This window comes from Amphiprion ocellaris, chromosome 6 (assembly GCF_022539595.1).
Source record: "Amphiprion ocellaris isolate individual 3 ecotype Okinawa chromosome 6, ASM2253959v1, whole genome shotgun sequence".
In the NCBI taxonomy this organism is placed as follows: Eukaryota; Metazoa; Chordata; class Actinopteri; family Pomacentridae; genus Amphiprion; species Amphiprion ocellaris.
This window is the reverse complement of record NC_072771.1, coordinates 1,460,336-1,479,046: the sequence shown is the minus strand read 5'-3', so window position 1 is coordinate 1,479,046 and position 18,711 is coordinate 1,460,336. Positions and strand designations below refer to the sequence as shown.

At 41.2% G+C, this 18,711-nt stretch overlaps 1 protein-coding gene across 2 annotated transcripts; it reads right to left on the bottom strand.

Moving 5' to 3' along the window:
• On the bottom strand, window positions 1-18,678 carry si:dkey-220o5.5 (actin filament-associated protein 1-like 2). Of its 2 annotated transcripts, none has more exons than XM_023263356.3 (13): window positions 18,585-18,678; window positions 18,366-18,427; window positions 15,132-15,234; window positions 14,835-15,055; window positions 13,793-13,972; window positions 12,349-12,435; window positions 11,370-11,433; window positions 9,508-9,844; window positions 9,314-9,431; window positions 8,701-8,788; window positions 4,183-4,349; window positions 3,918-4,028; window positions 1-2,301 (listed from the first exon to the last, which is right to left on the bottom strand). In XM_023263356.3, the coding sequence occupies exons 1-13, from the start codon at window positions 18,643-18,645 to the stop codon at window positions 2,275-2,277; spliced, it is 1,626 nt and encodes a 541-aa protein (XP_023119124.2). In that variant the 5' UTR covers window positions 18,646-18,678; the 3' UTR covers window positions 1-2,274. The 2 variants fall into 2 exon arrangements, with proteins under 2 accessions (XP_023119124.2, XP_023119125.2); XM_023263357.3 differs by having other exon boundaries at window positions 18,366-18,424; window positions 18,585-18,661.
• Between the last annotated feature and the right edge of the window lie 33 nt (window positions 18,679-18,711).

Below are 18,711 nucleotides of genomic sequence, written 5' to 3'. Positions count from 1 at the left end.
CAATATGTAAAAATCATTTTTAATACAATTTTACAGATCAGTGTTTAGTCAAAAACAAACATTCTCCTGAGTACAAAACACAGTAAACAGAAAAAATGCTACAGTAAGTGGAAAAACATAAATCACACGTCAATTACTACGTAGTGGCAGTCAGTATACGGTGAGAAAAACTAGTTCAGTTATACATTTACACAGTAGGACAAAACTGTGGGATTAAACAAACCAAAAGAATTACATTTAGAAATGTGCTCCATACAGTCCAATGTTACCATAGAAACACACGACTTTCTGTGGACAACAAGCTAATATTCATGACTTTTATTCACTCGCTGGACGCCAACAGGACGAAGTTCACGGAGACTTCAGTTACAAAAATCTAGTTAAACTGAAACCATGTTGTTTGTTTGTTTGTTTGTTTGTTTTTATGAACAACATTTCCAAAGCTGACATCCCCAGTGGAATAAATTAATGTGAAATATGTGAAAATATTACTTTTAAGTGATTCCACACACAAGAGACTGGAGTCATTGTTTTGTACTAATCAGATATAATAATCCAAATATTCACTGCAGATATTAACACATTTTCTTTGGGGTTTATAGATTTTTCTGTATTTGAGTTATTCTATCTAATCACATCATTTAGTGGCACCAATCATTGGGATTTATTAGATAATTTCAGCTAAAACTGCAATAAATCCTCCTCATGAAGGTTTATTGCTTGCTTTGAAAGTTGTTTTCATCATTTTTTAACAAAAAAAAGCGATTTTGCAGTTTTAATGTCGAAGTTGGAACTTTGCTGTTGTCATCTTGGTTTTTTGAAACTGGTCGTAAAGAACGAGTGCTGGGTTGACTTTAAACTTTAGTATGTTCCTCGAATGGTAGCCCTACAACATGTGATGCTTTATGATTTACAAAACAAACACCATGCTGTGTTCAAGGAAGCTTCACTCTTGAGATTAAGACCATGAACTTATTGGTCAACTGTTCACTGAGAAAACAGATCAAGTTAGAACAAGGTTCATTTGATCACTGACTTATATACCATCAGGAACCAGAGGAGTCGCCCCCTGCTGGCTGCCAGAGGGAACGCAGGTTTAAGACTTCAGACGCTGATGCATAGAGGACACTGTTTCTACTGTTTAACTCTTGTTTTGTGTGACTTATTTCAGCTGGAGTGAGGTTTTGTTTTTTGTAAAAGACGAGACTGAAGTTAAAACTGCTTCTAAAGTCTGTTTGGGTTTTAATGTCTGAGCTGGGATCAGTTTTTGTATTTTCTCAGGTCAATTAAAAGCTGCGTGAACAAATAAAATAACTAAAACTCCAACTGCAAGTGTAAAATATAATCAGTTATACTGATCAATCAGCAAGAGCTGGAAATAAAGGCCTCCCAGCTAGAATGTAGAAGATCTTATGAAGAACATTCTGTCATCTGAGGCCTCAATAACATCTGAAAAATGTTTTTTTTAAATTTTGCAATAAGAACTTCCCTTTGTTTTCAGCTGAAAGTGTTTTATAGAAGAATGTTCTCTAACAAAAGGGCTAAATTTTGTACCTTTAATATATCACGTCACAGAAGAAAGTTCTACCATCTGAAGCTAACACCTGGAAAACAGTTTTTGAATGCTGGTTTAAAATCGTTCTTCCTTTGTTATCATTGGAATGTTTGAAAGAAGAACGTTCTATAATACACTTCCTCAACAACATCCTCAGAACATTGCAGGCAGAATGGTCCACCTTTGTTATTAAATGACATTACAAGAAGAAATCATTTGAGGCCTCGATGACATGTAGAAAACATTCCATGAGAACGTTCCCTCTTTGTTACCATAAAACTTCAAGTGCTCTGACAACGTTCTCTAAACATCCGAAGGAATGTTGCAGCTAAAAGAAGCTGGAAGTGAAAAATATCTCTGCCCTGTTCCCTGCTGAGGTAAATAAAGGCCCTGGTAATTATCTGACGAAACATTTGTTAGCGCCACAGTTAGCAACCGTTTATTGCTGTTGCCATGGTTACTACAGAGACCAGCCAGACTTAAAAACCAACATAAAAAGAGCCTTTAGTTTTTAAAAATTATTAACAAAGCCCATTAACATACTGTGAAAACATCATTTAACAGTTTCTTTTTCTGTTCGTCTCTGAGGTGATGTTGGCCGAGTCAACGTTCCTGTCGCCTTAAGAACGTCTGCTAGATTATCAGTTCATAAAAAAACAAACTGACGGCAGCTGACAGGATGTGGCTGATTGATTAATTGATTGATTGGACAGCTGGTGTCAAGCAGCAGCTTTGGTCTCCCATTCCTGTGGAAACAGTGACAGTAGTTCAGTGGGTTTTTTTTTTTTTTAACAGATTACTGTAGAACCGTCAAACGTAGCTTAAATTACATTAAATAGCTGATTAAGTTTAGTTGACATTATGTGTAGAAAGATTATTGGATTAATGGATGAATTGATCAGCTTGATCAACTGTTTTACTTTTAGTCTTTTTCAGGCAAAAAGTCCAAACATTTGGTATAGAAGGAGTCATAGTACCACTAATCAGGAGGTCTAGAAGGAGTCATAGTACCACTAATCAGGAGGTCTAGAAGGAGTCATAATACCACTAATCAGGAGGTCTAGAAGGAGTCATAGTACCACTAATCAGGAGGTCTAGAAGGAGTCATAGTACCACTAATCAGGAGGTCTAGAAGGAGTCATAGTACCACTAATCAGGAGGTCTAGAAGGAGTCATAGTACCACTAATCAGGAGGTCTAGAAGGAGTCATAGTACCACTAATCAGGAGGTCTAGAAGGAGTCATAGTACCACTAATCAGGAGGTCTAGAAGGAGTCATAGTACCACTAATCAGGAGGTCTAGAAGGAGTCATAGTACCACTAATCAGGAGGTCTAGAAGGAGTCATAGTACCACTAATCAGGAGGTCTAGAAGGAGTCATAGTACCACTAATCAGGAGGTCTAGAAGGAGTCATAGTACCACTAATCAGGAGGTCTAGAAGGAGTCATAGTACCACTAATCAGGAGGTATAGAAGGAGTCATAGTACCACTAATTAGGAGGTATAGAAGGAGTCATAGTACCACTAATCAGGAGGTCTAGAAGGAGTCATAGTACCACTAATCAGGAGGTCTAGAAGGAGTCATAGTACCACTAATCAGGAGGTCTAGAAGGAGTCATAGTACCACTAATCAGGAGGTCTAGAAGGAGTCATAGTACTACTAATTAGGAGGTATAGAAGGAGTCATAGTACCACTAATCAGAGCTCCTAAAATGACTCCACAAACAGTGAACTACTTTCTCCATCCAGCTGTAAAAACAGACAGCAGCTGCTTCAGACTTGGTTCAGGGGGTCTCCATGGAAACCAGAGTTAGTGTGAAGCTCAGACAGTGTGAAGGAACCTTCAGAACATCAACCTCTATGGACGGAGAACCAGAACTAAACCTGGTTGCTGCTCAGAACTAAACTTCCAGATGAAAGTTTGCTGAAGAACATGAGAAGAAGCCTGATGGATGTTGGAGAACATTCTGTGGTCAGATGAAGATCAGCGAGTTGGGCTCAGATGGAGTCCAGATGTTTGGTGAGAACCTGACCAGGACTACCACAGTGGATGCATAGTCCTGACAGTGAGGAGGACTGAGTCTGTCATAGAAAAGGTGCAACTGCCAATGTATTGAAAAAATGTGAATCTCAGTAATGAGTTTTGTTTCACTGAGTTGTGACTATGGGGTCTATACTTTTAATATAGTAAATCTAAAGACTTAGTTTTTAATTTTACATAAAAACAAATTTCCCTGTTCAACTTAGGAGTTATATAATTACTGTCAGGTGAAGAAACTTAGAGCAGTTTGGTTTTAAAGTGAACTCACTGCGGCTGTTCTCTGTAAACTCAAGTAACACCCGTGTGTTTGTGTGAATCTCACCTTCCTCCTCTGGAAAACCTTTCCATGTTCGATGAACAGCGCTGAAGGAGCTCGTCTCAGAGAGTTTTTAGCCGAAGCTGTCCGTCGCAGCAGAGGGTTCAGAAAACTCACCTGGACCAGCAGAAACCAGTGACACCAGTGAAAACAGTGAGCAGCTACTGACACACTCCTGACTACTCTTAAATATCAAAATGTTGAACTTTTGAATGCAATAAGCCACATTTTAAAACATCATGTGTTGACCAGTGGGTGCAGTTTGTCGTACCTGAGCACGCTCAGTGCAGACGGCCAGCGACTGTCGAAAAGAGGTGCGTTTGTTTTGCCTTCCAGCGGACGCCAGGTTGGTCTCTGACCCCGCCCTCAGCTGCACGGTGCTCCGCCCAGTCAGCTCCAGCTTCTGAACACCTCGCTGGACTTCAGACGCCTTCTTGTCTGAAACACGAAGCAGCACAGAAACAGCTGAGGTCTCTGCTGCGTTCTGCATTATTTACTATATTTACCCCCGAACTCATTATTTCCTGCAACTCTGTGGAAACAGAACAACCATGACGTAGGAGAAAGAACTCAGAAATGTCTTCTGTCAGAATGGCACAAGTCATGAAAAAGGCAAATTGAGCTAATTCCCCTGTTAGTGCTCTACCTGTCCAAGGATGTCAGGACTGCATCATAAGTACCTGATAGGAGGAGTTGTTGAGATGCCTGAAAACACAAAACTTCACTCCTCTTCAAACCATTCTCATTGATGATGTTTGTTCTGTGGTTCTACCGTCTCTAGTGGAGATGACTCAAGGTGTTCATGGTAGTTACACTGCATGGTGAGTAATGACTGAAGGTTTCCATGTTGGTGAAACCACCTGAGGAGGGATCTCAGGTCTGCATCTTAACTGCTTGTTCAGTTGTAACAAGTACTGAGTCTGATCCTTAAACATGTGCAGACAGGTAAATCAGAGGGTTAAATACTTGCTGGAGAATGCGGGTATTGATCCTGCTGCCTCTCACATGCTAAGTGAGCACTCTACCATTGGAGCTAATCCCCTGTTGCACCTCTGCCTGGGCAAGGATGTCAGGACTGATTAAAGTAGTGAAGTATGTGACTGGTGGTGTTGCTGATCACCTACTCAACTAAAGATCTGTTGGTGGGGAAGCCTTGACCACTGTCTGGTATCAATCATGGCAAACTGTCTGGTGAGGGATGACTTATATTTGCATTTCTTGGTAATATCTGATAGTAACCTAAAAACCTATTGGTGGAAAAGCCTTTACCAGTCTGGCTAATATCGGTAAAACAACCCAATGAGGAACACCTCATGGTTTCCATGGAGGTGAAACTGCCTGAGGAGGGATCTCAAGTCTACATCATAAGTACTTGCTAAGTTGTCAGATTCTGACTCTAAGCTATTTCCACTGTAACTGAATCTGATCCATAAACACATTCAGACAGGTAGAGCAGAGGACTAAACATTTACTGGAGAACACAAGCATCAATCCCACTGCCTCTCGCATGCTAAGCGAACACCATTTGAGCTAATCCCCCTGTTATGCACTTCCTGCGGACTTACTATGTTCATGGTGTTAAAACTGTCTGGGGAGGGATCTTAGGTCTAAATTATAAGCATCTACTAAGTGGTGCCAAATCACATGACCTCTCTGTCTGTAGTCTGGAGATGTGTTGCTTTTCATTGTAATATCTGACAGTAACCTCAAAACCTATTGGTGGAAAAGCCTTTACCAGTCTGGCTAATATTGGTAAAACAACCCAATGAGGAACTCCTGAGGTTTCCATGGAGAAGAAACTGCCTGAGGAGGGATCTCACCATCATAAGTACTTGTGAAGTTGTCATATTACGACTCCTTGGTGTTTTCACTTTGACTATATCTGGTCAATAAACACATGCAGATAGAAGAGAGGGTTAAATATTTGCTGGAGAATGCAGGCATTGATCCCACTACCTCTCGAATGCTAAGTGAGCACTCTACCATTTGAGCTAATCCCCCTGTTACATGAAACCTCTCTGGCGACAGATGACTCAAGGGGTTAATGGCGGCAAACTGCCTGGTCTTACTTACTATGGACTTACTATGTTCATGGTGGTAAAACTGTCTGGGGAGGGACCTACTAAGTGGCGTCAAATCACATGACTCACCTGTCTCTAATCTGGAGATTTGTTGCTTTTCTTGGTAATATCTGACAATAACCTAAAAAGTTGTTGTTGGAAAAGCCTTTACCACTCTGGATGGTGATAAAAACACCTAGTGAGGAATACATCATGGTTTCCGTGGATGTGAAACTGCCTGAGGAGGGATTTCAGGACTGCACCATAAGTACTTGTTAAGTTGTCAAATTAGAACTGGACAATGCCAGCATCGATCCCGCTACCTCTCGCATGCGAAGCAAGTGCGCTACCATTTGAGCTAATTCCCCTGTCAAGCTGCTACCTGTCCAGGGATGTCAGGACTGTATTATTAGTACCCGATAGGCTGTACTGCTGATCACCTGCTCAACTAAAGATCTGTTGGTGGGGAAGCCTTGACCAGTGTCTGGTGTGGAAGGACTCAAGGTGTCAATGATGGCAAACTGCCTGGTGAGGGATGACTCCCTATGTCCATGGTGGTAAATTTGCCTCTGAAGTCTGCATTCTAAATATCTGAATAGTGGCCCAAAACCACAGCCTGAGACTCACATCACTTCAGGCAAGGGTGATTAATAAACCATCGTTTACGGTACAAGTACAAGTTTACTGTCTATTTGTGTTTCATGTAACTGGATTTTTATTGTTTCCACTTTTACTGAATCTGCTTCTTGAAGACATGCAGATAGAAGAGATGGCAAAACATTTGCTGGAGAATGCGGGCATCGATCCACTACCTCTTGCATGCTAAGCAAGCACTCTACCATTTGAGCTAACTCCCCTGTTATACAGCTACCTGTCCGGGTATGACAGGACTACATTATAAGTACCTGATAGATGGTTTTGCAGATGAACTCCTATGTTTAGAGATGGGCTGTTTTCCTTGGTTGTATCTGACAATCAATTAATAACCTGTTGGTGGGGAAGTTTTAACGCTGTTGGTGAGGGAGGACCAACTATGTCTATAACACCATATGACTATGGTGTTAGGACTATCTGTGGAGGGGTCTCAAGTCTGCATTTTAAATACTTTAAAAGTGGTGCTTCACTTGACTCACTTCCACTGAATCTGATCCATAATGTCAGGGCTGTTCCAGCAGGCTCTGGCTAGGGCTCCTCCCTCCTTTTGTGTTTCTTCCTTTTTAGGTATTCAGAGTGTTGTGGCAGCGGCGGCAGGTGAACAATCAGGGGCATCAGCTGAAGCAGGAACAGGTGTGTCGGAGCCAGTCAGTCTTCCACCTCCTCTCCATATATTCAGACGCCAGTCACCACGTGGATGCCGGATTGTGAATGCACACAGTTAGTTCTACCGTTTGTTCACTCTAGTCAAACCTCAGTTGGATTTTTTTGTAATTTTGTTCTCTCTCCCTTTAGTTGGAACTTCACCTGCTCCTGTGGCTGAACCATCTGCCCCTCTTTGGACTTCCCTACAACTACCGTTCCAGGCAGACACCGGGATCCTCTCCACCCACTCTCCATCTTCAGTCTGGACTCCATTCTGCCGTCGCTGCCTCTACCTTCAGCTCAGCCCTCAGTCCGTTACCCCCGTAGTCAGCAGTCCGTCCCCAGCACGAGCCAGGTTGAGGTATTTAGAGTTGTGTAGTTAAACGTAACCTGAGACTCTGTCATTTTAAGTGAGCTTACTTGCTCTTTTGCTTTGAGTCTGCATTGTGTTTTTTGTGAGCTTAGTTGCTCTTCTGCTTCGAGTCGGTGTTATGTTTTCTAGTGAGCTTAGTTGCTTTACAGCTTGGAGTCTGCGTTGAGTTTTCTAGTGAGCTTAGTGGCTCTTCAGTTTTGAGTCTGCATAGTGTTTTCTAGGGAGCTTAGTTGCTCTACAGCTTTGAGTCTGCATTGAGTTTTTTTAGTGAGCTTACTTGCTCTTTTGCTTTGAGTCTGCATTGTTTTTTGTGCGCTTCGAAACTCTTAAAGATCCTGGTTTTTTGTTCTGTTTTTTTACCACAAGTATTTACCGGCTCCACTAGCCGTTGTGTTAGTGCCCGATCTTGGTTTGCTGTTTTTTGGTTTTGTATTAGAAATGACCATTTGGTCCACCCGCCACTAGGGACTTCCTTGCCCTTGTATATAGTGTGGTTTTTTCCAGTTCCTGTTTCCGGGGACCAGCTACTGGGAGTTGTAGTCTTGTGATCCTTGCGCTTTGTCAATAAAAGTATTCTTGTTGGCATCAGCTTGTCTCGATCTCTGTTCCTGCGCCTGAGCCTCGTAACACATAAATGCAGTCAGACAGGTAGAAGAGAGGGTTAAACATTTTGTGGAGAATGCAGGCATCAATCCCACTACCTTTCACATGCAAAGTGAGTGCTCTACCACTTAAGCTAATTCCCCTCATCGCTTAAAGGAGCAGTCCACCGAAAACCTGTCACCTGAAAGCCATGAACTTCCTTTTTGGTACTTGTAGGTGTTTCACCTTCATCCAAGAGTCTTCCTCAGTTCTGACTGACTCTTGGGGAGTTGAAGGTGTTTATGTTGACAGGGGTTAGGGTTATAGCTGTAGGTTTACTATGTGATGTTACATCTACAGGTTTACTAGAAAGGTGTATGATGTGATGTTACATCTACAGGTTGACTAGAAAGGTGTATGATGTGATGTTACGTCTACAGGTTTACTACGAGGCTGTGTTGTGTTGATGACTCACTGTGGCTGCTGAGGACGGTGTTACTGTAGGTCACCGAGTCTTTGGACGACACGGAGCTGCAGCGAACTGAATCCTGAGAGCTTTGGAGCTGAAACATGGTAAAATGTATCAGAGAAGCTGCTGAACTTACAACATTCAAAGGTTTTACTGACTCATATAATGAGTTCAGAGAAATACAAGGTGGCACACTGAGAGTAAGATCCAGTTTGTGTTCCTTCTTTATTCTAATTCTTAGTTTCACTACTTTAGTTGTAGTTTGAGCTCAGCATATATCAGAATAACTTAATGTTACTAAACTAACCATTTAAGAAGACAAAAAGTGGAATTTCTTTGATAATTTATTTTTAGAAATAAATAAACCTGGACTCAATCTGTCTGACATGTTTCAGAGCGTTACCAACAGTGGGAAAAATTAAATCTCATAGATATTCAATTGTTTACATTTTTAATGTCTTTTAATTGACCAGCTACAGCTGACCAAAAGCAAAGTTATTCTTTTTAAAATAAATTTCTGCTTTTTCAGATGAGTTTCTGGGAAGCTGCCAGAATATCTGCTGCAGTTTGAAATGGACAGAAAGGTTTCTGGTTGAACTGAGCCCTTATTTTCTGGTACCATGTGCTCCAGGACAGAGGTGTTGGAGTAGATGGGCAGGTCTTGGCAGGTTCCGCTCAGATGGAACGGGTCGTCCATGTAGGTGTTGGAGGTGGGAAACCTTCGAGTCTGAAGGCCGCTGAGGAGAGAAGATGAAGAACGTCAGAGCAGGAGGCTGATCCAGGAGCTTTAAACGTGTCCATAACCAGGTTTACCTGAGAGCGCCACCTGTGGGCTCCTGTGTGCCGTTGTCATGGCGACTGTGACCGGCAGCTCCGTCCTGCAGCAGCTTCATCCATCGCTGCTTCTCCTCCGAGCTGCTCGCCTCCAGCACAGCCACCTGGTCAGCGAGCATGCTCAGTGTGATCCTGTAGGAGCGCTCGGCATCGGGCCCGGCTCGGACCTCGCAGCCTCGGAGCTGGATGGTGTACTGAGGTGACCGGTCCTTCCTCACCTCCTCCTCATCCTCCTCAGCAAACATGTTGAGCAGCCCGGCCTCCACCCGACACTGCAGACTCTGCCACTGGCAGTTCATCAGCACGTTCAGGAAGCCTGGAGGCCAGAGGTCAGAGGTCGGGGTCAGAGGTCAGGGGTCACTAACCCGTACATAAATACTGATCAGGTTGGTGTTCCCACATTGCACGGCATTCTGGTTGTTTTGTGTCTTTGTTGTTTTGTTGTGTGTCTTTGTGGTTGTTTAGTGTGTCTTTGTGGTTGTTTAGTGTGTCTTTGTGGTTGTTTAGTGTGTCTTTGTGGTTGTTTAGTGTGTCTTTGTGGTTGTTTTGTGTGTCTTTGTGGTTGTTTTGTGTGTCTTTGTGGTTGTTTAGTGTGTCTTTGTGGTTGTTTAGTGTGTCTTTGTGGTTGTTTTGTGTGTCTTTGTGGTTGTTTTGTGGTTGTTTTGTGTCTTTTTGTTGTTTTGCATCTCTGTTGTTTTGTGTCTCGTTGTCGTTTTGTGTCTCTTTGTGGGGTTTTTTTTGTGTCTCTGTGGTTGTTTTGTGTCTCTTTGTGGTTGTTTTACGTCTCTTTGCTGTTGTTTAGTGCGTTTTTGTTTTGTTTCTCCTTGTGGTTGTTTAGTGTCTTTGTTGTTGTTTTGTGTGTCTTTGTTCTTTTGTGTGTCTGTTGTTGTTTTGTGTCTCTGCCACTGGCAGTTCATCAGCACGTTCAAGAAACCTGGAGGTCGGAGGTCATTTCTCTGGTTTTTTTTTGTCACTTCTTTGATGAATTTACTCTGATTTTCAAATCATATCATCCCAAACCATAAAATTTGCACAACAATTCTTCCACTACTGCATCTTTGCACTTTTTTAAACTTATTTTTTCAGGCCACTTTATATTTTGTTGTTTACAGTGAGTCAATATTCCGGAACTTCTTCGTTTTCATTTCTCATTCCTGTACATATTGTTAGTATTATTACTATTTTATTACTATTATTATGTTTATTGCTAAATAAGCTGCTGTAACAATGTGAATTTCCTCTGGCGTGGGGAGAAATAAAGGATTATCTCATCTTATCTTATCTCATCTCGTTTTACAGATTTACCGTTATGTTAAATGACTGACAATAATTATTAGCAATCACAGAAAAAAACAACTACATTTACACGTTAATCCAAACAAAGAACTGAAAAATCTGTATTTTAAGAAATGAATTCTGTCTGAATTTTAATATATTATTTTACATTAGACATTTAAATGAGATTTTATTGATAGTTGTGTATATTTCAAGAAGAAAATCTGTAAATTTACAGATTTTTTTTATAACACAGTAAAACATGAATTATAAATATGAATTTTTTCTTTGTTAACATGTCCTGAACCCCTGAAGGGTGGGTTTGGAAGATATTTATTAATAACACAACTGGAGCAGCATTTAAAATTTCACATATTTACAGTATTTAATTTACTGATAACCGTTTTTAGTCACATTTTCCATAAAACAGTGGAAGTGAACGGACATTTACATTGTAAGAACTAGAATTTGTGCCGTGTTTAAACTTTGCTCCTCATGTTAAAGATAAAAGCCGCACTTAGTCCTGTTTTTAACGATGACGGAGCTTCATAACATAGTTTCAGTACCTTTGTCTTTGGTGCAGTAAACCGAAAGTTTCTCCTCGTCAGAGTCGGTCTGGACGGTACTGGACTGAAAACACAAAACACACAGGAGGTTATAGACGATATTAGTGATATTAGAATCACTCTGAAGCTGTTTCCAGAACGTTATGTTCCATTTTTACATTTATTTTCGGTTTTACTTTAAGCCTCGTGTCGTCCTGTGGGTCAAACTGACCCGTTTTAAAGTTATAAAATCTAGAGAAAAAAAAAAAAATTTCACAGTAAAACTTCTGATGTCTACATTTTCAACATTTTTGGGAAATCTTTGAACATTTTTTGGTGGGAAAAAAAATGTTTAAAATGTTTCTGAAGAACATTCACAAAAAAATCAACCAAAATCCAGCAAATTTCACTGGATTTTGGTTGATTTTTATGTGAATGTTCTTAAAGAAAATATTAGACGTTTTACTGATATATATGTAATCACTTTAGACATTTTCAGGATTTTTTGGAACATTTTTGAAAATATTTACAAGAATTTTCTTGCCAAATTTTGGGGATTTTTTTTAAATAAAACTTTTAAGGGAAACTTTTAAGGAATTATTGGAATTTTCTGAAGGCTTTGCAAAATTTTCAGAAATTAGGGGAATTTTTTTCTGCTGAATTTTTGGATTTTTTTCAGACAAGGAAACAATATTTTTTGGTGCCTGTAAATGAGGACAACAGGAGGGTTAAAGACAATGTAACTTTAGCAATAGATGAGATCTGATACCAGTTAGAGAAAAAATTAAACATGAGCACATAATCTGTTCACTCAGAGGTTTCAGGTAATAAAATGCTTTTTGCTTTTCTGTTGTTTAATAAACTGATTTATTTCAGTCGAGTCAAACACAAGAACAGGAAGTGATTCATCATCTTCTTAAATATATACGATTAAATGTAGTCATACATCTAGAGCGCTGTTTGTGTTGTTATTGTAATAAAACATGTTGGAGGATCTCACCCTGCAGGACAGCAGCTGCTCTGATTTAACCAGAGAAGAGAAACTTTGAGTCTCCAGGTCGCCTCCAACGCTCAGCTCCTCCATCACCTGCACAGGTAGACGACAGGTCAGTCAGGATACAGAGAAAACTAATGTTAACGCTCAGGTTAGGCTATTTTCTGTGGAGGTTCTGGGAAACTGTGTAGAAAACTTTACAACAAATCAGATTTTTACATGAATCAAGTTTTATTTTCAGTCTTCTAAAGGTTTATTTAGTCGCTGTGAGTAACCCGTACATAAATACTGATCAAATTTCAATATCTTTCCATGTTGTCTTGTTTTTCTTGTTTTGTGTTGTTTTATGTCTCATTTTTGTTGTGTAGTGCGGCATTGTGGTTGTTTTGTGTCTCTTTGTGGTTGTTTTGTGTGTTTCTGTCATGGCCTCTCCCTCCTCTGTGCTTCACCCCGGACCAGCTGACGATCCCAACAATCGGACACAGCTGCAGAAGGAGCGCAGCTGTGTCCGATCTCATCAGTGGCAGTTAAAGCCTGGCTCGTCCCACCAGCCACCGCTGGTTCATTTCTCCTGCTGGCTCCCTACCAGCCCCTCTGCCCAGGTCTGCTTCGGCTCTGGACTCCCCCCCCCCCCCCCCTGCTCAGTCCTGCCTGGCTCGTTCCCGGAGCTTTCCCTGTTTGTCCTCGCCTCGGCTCCCCGTCGCTGCACTCCTGCAGCCGCCTTGTCTCTGCTGCACTCCTGCAGCCGCCTTGTCTCTGCTGCACTCCTGCAGCCGCCTTGTCTCCGCTGCACGTTGGCAGCCCCGGCGTGCTGCGCCATAAGACTACTGGCTTCTGAACTGGTCTGCCGCCCCCCCGTTTGGACTTTTTGGCTGGAAGTCAGGCCGTTGTGTTTTTAGTTTAGTTATTAGCCCATGAAGTGGCCTGTTTTGTTGATTATCCTTGGTTATTTTAGAGCTCTGTTTGGTTTCAGTTAAATTCGTTAATTTCTGTATGGTGTTTGGTTTGCCTTAGTTTACTCCGTCAGTGTTTTTTGTTTCTTTGAATGAAGTCCTTAGTTCTGAATCTGTCTTGTCTCCTGTGTGCCTGCACTCTGGGCAGGCACACAGCCCCCCCCCCCCCCAGATGTCAGTTTCAGATGATTCCTACAAAGTTTAACAGATTCTCAGATGGTCAAGGAACCTTCCCTGAGTTGACATGGAATCACTCTCATGTGAGATAGTGTTCAGCAGACTAATAGTGTTTGAATCTTCAGGTTTCTATGATGTTTAAAGGACTTTTTCAGGATGTCCTCCTAGTTTAACTGTAATAATTGTTGTATTTAAAATCACAGTCACTGGATGAAGCAGTGAAAAGGACAGAATTTACCTCTAAAATGTAGTCAAGTTGAGGTTTAACTACACATTCTGAAGACCACATGTTGAGAATAAAGTGGTGGAGGATGCGTTACCTTCCTCCACTCGTCAGCCTGCTGGAAGCTGCTGTAGCCCAGAACCAGCGACTCAGATCCCAACGGCACCAGTTTGAGCTGGTGCTGGATCTTCCTGTTGGATTTGGACTTGTAGACCAGCTGACAGCCACGAAGGTTCAACTCCATCTGAGGCAGCAGGTCCCGAGCAGATTTATAACACTGCCAGGTAAAATAAGACATTTTTACTAACAGATGGCTCTGCAGCGCCCCCTGGTGTTACAAGACTGTTAGCTTTGACACTGCACTCAGCTCGGTTCAGAAAAGGTCTGAAATGAACAGTTAACGGGTGTGAAACTGGAGGTGTGGAGGCTCCTGATTGGTTAAAAAACTGAAAACTAGTGATTACACCAACATCTAGTGGACAGTAGAGGAACTGCAGCAGTAAAAATTAGCTGTAAGGGCTGCTAGTTGGTTAAAAGACAGAAAATCTCATTGACTGACTTTTCTTCTTTTGACTCCTTTGTTGAGTTTAAAGACGAGCTAGCTTTTCTAGCCTACAGACACTGACAAAAAAGAACTATTTAAAGTATTGGGTGGAAAAGACCTTTAACCCATATTTTGTTATTTAGAACATCCAATTTGGATGGAATAATTATTTAAAACTACTATATACTTGGGCAGAAAGTAGCATTTTTGGTGGAATAGACCGTTAAAACCAAACACTGCACACTTTAGCAATCCCCTACTTTGGCAGGTGGCGACTAACAAGGGTCCTACAGCTGGAGGTGTAAAAATTAGTTCTGACAGAAAACTAGTGATTACAGCAACATCTAGTGGAGACGAAAGGAACTGCAAGTGTAAAAATGAGCTGTGGAGGCTGCTGATTGGTTAAAAGACAGGAAAACTGTTATTACAGCAACACCTAGTGGCGACAAGTGGAGCTGCAGGTGTAAAACTGAGCTCTGAATGGTCAGGAGACAGAAAACTAGTGATTACAGCAACATCTAGTGGCCATTAGAGGAACTGCAGATGTGAAACTCGGCTCTGATTGGTCAGGATTTAGGTCTACTTCCTGCCTCACCAGCAGCGCGTCGTTCCTGATGATGAACAGCTGTTTGCTCCACTGTCCCAGCCACTTCCTCCTCCACAGGTAGCCGCAGAGGCGGGACTCGGGGGCGGGCCTTAGGCAGGGCTGCGAGGTGCTCCATTGGATGTAGTGGGCCCTGTCCTTCACAAGCTCCTCCCCCTCATCGTCGTCATCCTCCTCACCATACGACTCATAGTGACTGCTGTCCGACTTCTCTGGTGAAAAGAAATGGTTCATGTTTTACTGTTTTTACGTCAGTCGTGTGTTTCCTCCGACGGTGTGTTCAGATACCGGTGTTGGTGTCGGCGGCCACATAAGGCTCGGCTTCCTCATACGTATCTTCGTCTTCATTGCCTCCCAGACCTCCTGGAGGAAGAGGAGGCACTGTGGGCCCCTGTGTCCGAAAGAACAAGTTTTAAATGGTGAGGTTTATCAGATGAAAGACAGAATCCACAGTTTGAATCAGAGAAATGAAGCTACGATGAGCTGAGATTAACGGGAGAGGAACAAAGAACACAAAGTTCTGATGCTAAAATCTGGGATTTTGTCAGAAAATTGTGTGAAATTATAAACTTTTAAATGAAACCATGAAAACTTTAGTGGGAAGTCACAGAGTAGAAACTGAAATCTGACAAAGGAAGACTATAAAGGTCTGAACTGGATCTGGTACTGGGGTAACGGGTCAGATTAACCCTCCGGCCAGAGTATCTCCGGCCGGAGGGTTAATCTGACCCCTTACCCCGGTACCAGGTGCACATTCTGATCAGATCAGCTCAGGTTGGTTCTGTATTTACTGCTGCTGGTTTGTGTCCAGTAAATGTTGTTGTCTTGTTAAGTTTGTTCCTTTTCTGCCCCAATTTATGCCAAAATCTCTTTAGTTACTCAAATAAAACCCAAAACTCTGGCGCCAGGCGATGATTATAAAGATAACTAAATGTGTTTGGATCTAAATGTGTTTTTCGTTGATTCGGTGGTTGTTTGAGCTCATAATTTACATATTAAGAGTAAAGAGACCTGCCACTGTCTGAGACATAGAAACAAATACACCGAGTCCTCGACTTACGTCACAGTTCCATTCCTATGGACAGACGCAAGTTTGAAACAAAGCCGTTACGTGCATTACGATATGGATCAATTCCTCATAAAAGTCATGAAAACCAATGACTTTCATGCATGTATGAATCACTTTACTAGAAGATAACAGAATATTGTAACGGACTGATATTGTTGTTGAAGTTTCAATGTTTATTGTTCAGTTCCAGATTTCCCTGATGTCAGTGAACGTGCCATGTTTAGTTAGCTCACCTCTGATTGGCTGAGAGTCAGCAGTAGAGAGAGCTGGGAACGGCGGCTAATTCTGGAGCTAAGTTATGGGGTTTTTCTAGTTATTCTGGCGTTGGCTACGGTCCACAGTAGCCTGTGTGAAGGTTCAATAAACCAGCAGAGAACCAGATAAAGTCTCATTCATTCATCAGAGGGTCGCTACAATATGTTGACCTGTTTTTACATCTTGACCCATGTTGGTTGGTGTTTCCTCCTGTTCCCAGCATTTTATTCTATCTAATTTCACTTCCATGGAGACGCTTTCCTTTTCTTCCAAGCATCAGAAGAGTCTGACCTCCGCTGGGAGCCATAATGAAGGACAGAAAGTTAGTGAATGTAGCACAATCCAAGGTGGAGTACAACCAGAGAATGGAAACAAAGCTGTCTGATAGCACCATGACGACGTATTCATCCACTCCGCTTATCAACTAGTTCCACGTAACCAGTTCCGGTGAAATGACGGGACGCCGTAGGTCGAGGACGCCGTAAACCGAGGACCCCCTGTATTTTTTATATATATATTATATATATTACTATTATTTATGTTTTTGTTATTTGAAAGATTTATTTGTCAGATACTGCTGATTCGTCCTGCTGGTCACTCGTGGTGTTGGAGCTAAAAATCTCCTGCGGCCCAAAAACTATTTTCTTCTTGAACTTCCAGCTGCAGAAGCTTTTGACTCTTTCTGTTATGAATTTTAAATCCATCTTGGTAAATACTGGATGTCATTTATGACCCCAGCTGTTCAAGTTTATGTGGAGAAATGTTTCTTCCCATAAATACTTCAGTCTTCTTCTTCTTCTACTCTCCACGGCTGTTTTTGGCTCATTGGTTGGCAGAGAACATGGAGAGTTGTTTGAGTCGGTAAAATGTATATTTTTTAACACATTATAGGCTTTGACTTTGTTGTAGTTTCCTGTTTCTAATTAGTAAATTGTGGCAAACTGACCTAAAATAATACACTTTGCTGCTGCAGAAGCCTTGAGGCAGAAAGTTAACGTCTGTGGAAACGGTTCACAAGAAATGATGGAAAAACTGGATTATTTACATCAGAACATTTTAGAAAAACACTGATTTAAAAAAAAAATCCCTGTGTGTGTGTGTGTGTGTGTGTGTGTGTGTGTGTGTGTGTGTGTGTGTGTGTGTGTCCCCCCATCCATCACGTAGACCAGATGCTAATCGGCCGCCATCAGTGACCACTTCCTCCCTCCACAGCGCTCTTGGCCAATAGGACGGTAGATAGAGGGGAGATGGCCTCACATATAAACACACAACTTCCTGTCACTCCCTCTCTCACACACACACACCTACACACACACACACACACACACTCCATCTCCTCCCAAACCTCGGAGGACTCGGTCTGTCATTACTGACCCACATCACAGAGCTGCTCCTCCTCTTCATCCTGGATCCAAAACTCCTAAAAAAAACTTCTTTTTTCTCTCTCTTCTCTACTTTTCTTTTTTTCTTTGACCCCAGAATGCTCCAGTGTTGCCATGGTAACCACAGCTGACGAGGACTTTTCTCTCTTCTAATATGTGAGCCGTCATATTGGCTTTTCTTTTTCCCTGAATCCCCTTCTGTAAATATGTTTATTTATTTATTTATTTGTCATATTATTTATGTTTTGTGTTTCACTTTAGTCCTTTTTAATCTGTCCGTCCTTCTTTTTATTCCCCATTAAAAGCTTTTGGAGGACTATTTACTGACGTGGAGTCTTGTGTCGTACAGATTATAAAGCTCTCAAGGCAAAAAAAATAGAAATATTTATTTATTTATAACACAAATATAATTATTTTGTATTATTTCACTATTTATTTTTTCTAATTTTAATTATTTTATTATTATTGATTGTTTTTATGATATTGCTATTTTGCCTGTTTTAATGATGTAATTCATATTTATCTGAATATATTTAGAAAATAATTCATTTTGTTTTCATTACATTCATTTTTTAAAATAATTTTATTTTATATGTTGATTATCATCTCAGTTAATTTTCTTCTGTTGAAAATAATTGATAAATATTTCTATTCCTTCAATATTTTAATTATTGCTTTTAAAGTATGATTTCTGTGATTTTTCATTTAATTTTTATGTTTTTATATGTTCATTTCTTATGTGTCCCATTTAGGAAACCAGTTAAACCACCAGTTAAACCAGTTAAACCACCAGTTAGTGTGTTTGTGTCGACTCACCCCATTCCTCAGCCAGACAGGGGAGTCCTGATCTGAGACCAGCTCAGAGGTACGGACACCTTCTGGACAAAACAAACAAACAAACAAACAAACAAACTGTTATTACTGTTAAAAATACTGAGCATCCATATATTAATCTATACATATTAATACCTTACTGCTCTCAGGTGTTTATATCAGTAGATTATTACCAGTTATTAATAATCACGGTGACTCTACCTGTCCCAGGTGTGTCTGCCGGCTCGTTGCTAGGAGACGATGATGGACAGCTCATGATCATGTATTCAGCATCCTCCACTGGAACACAGCAGACAGTCAGAACCTCACCTATGTAGTACTTTAAGTA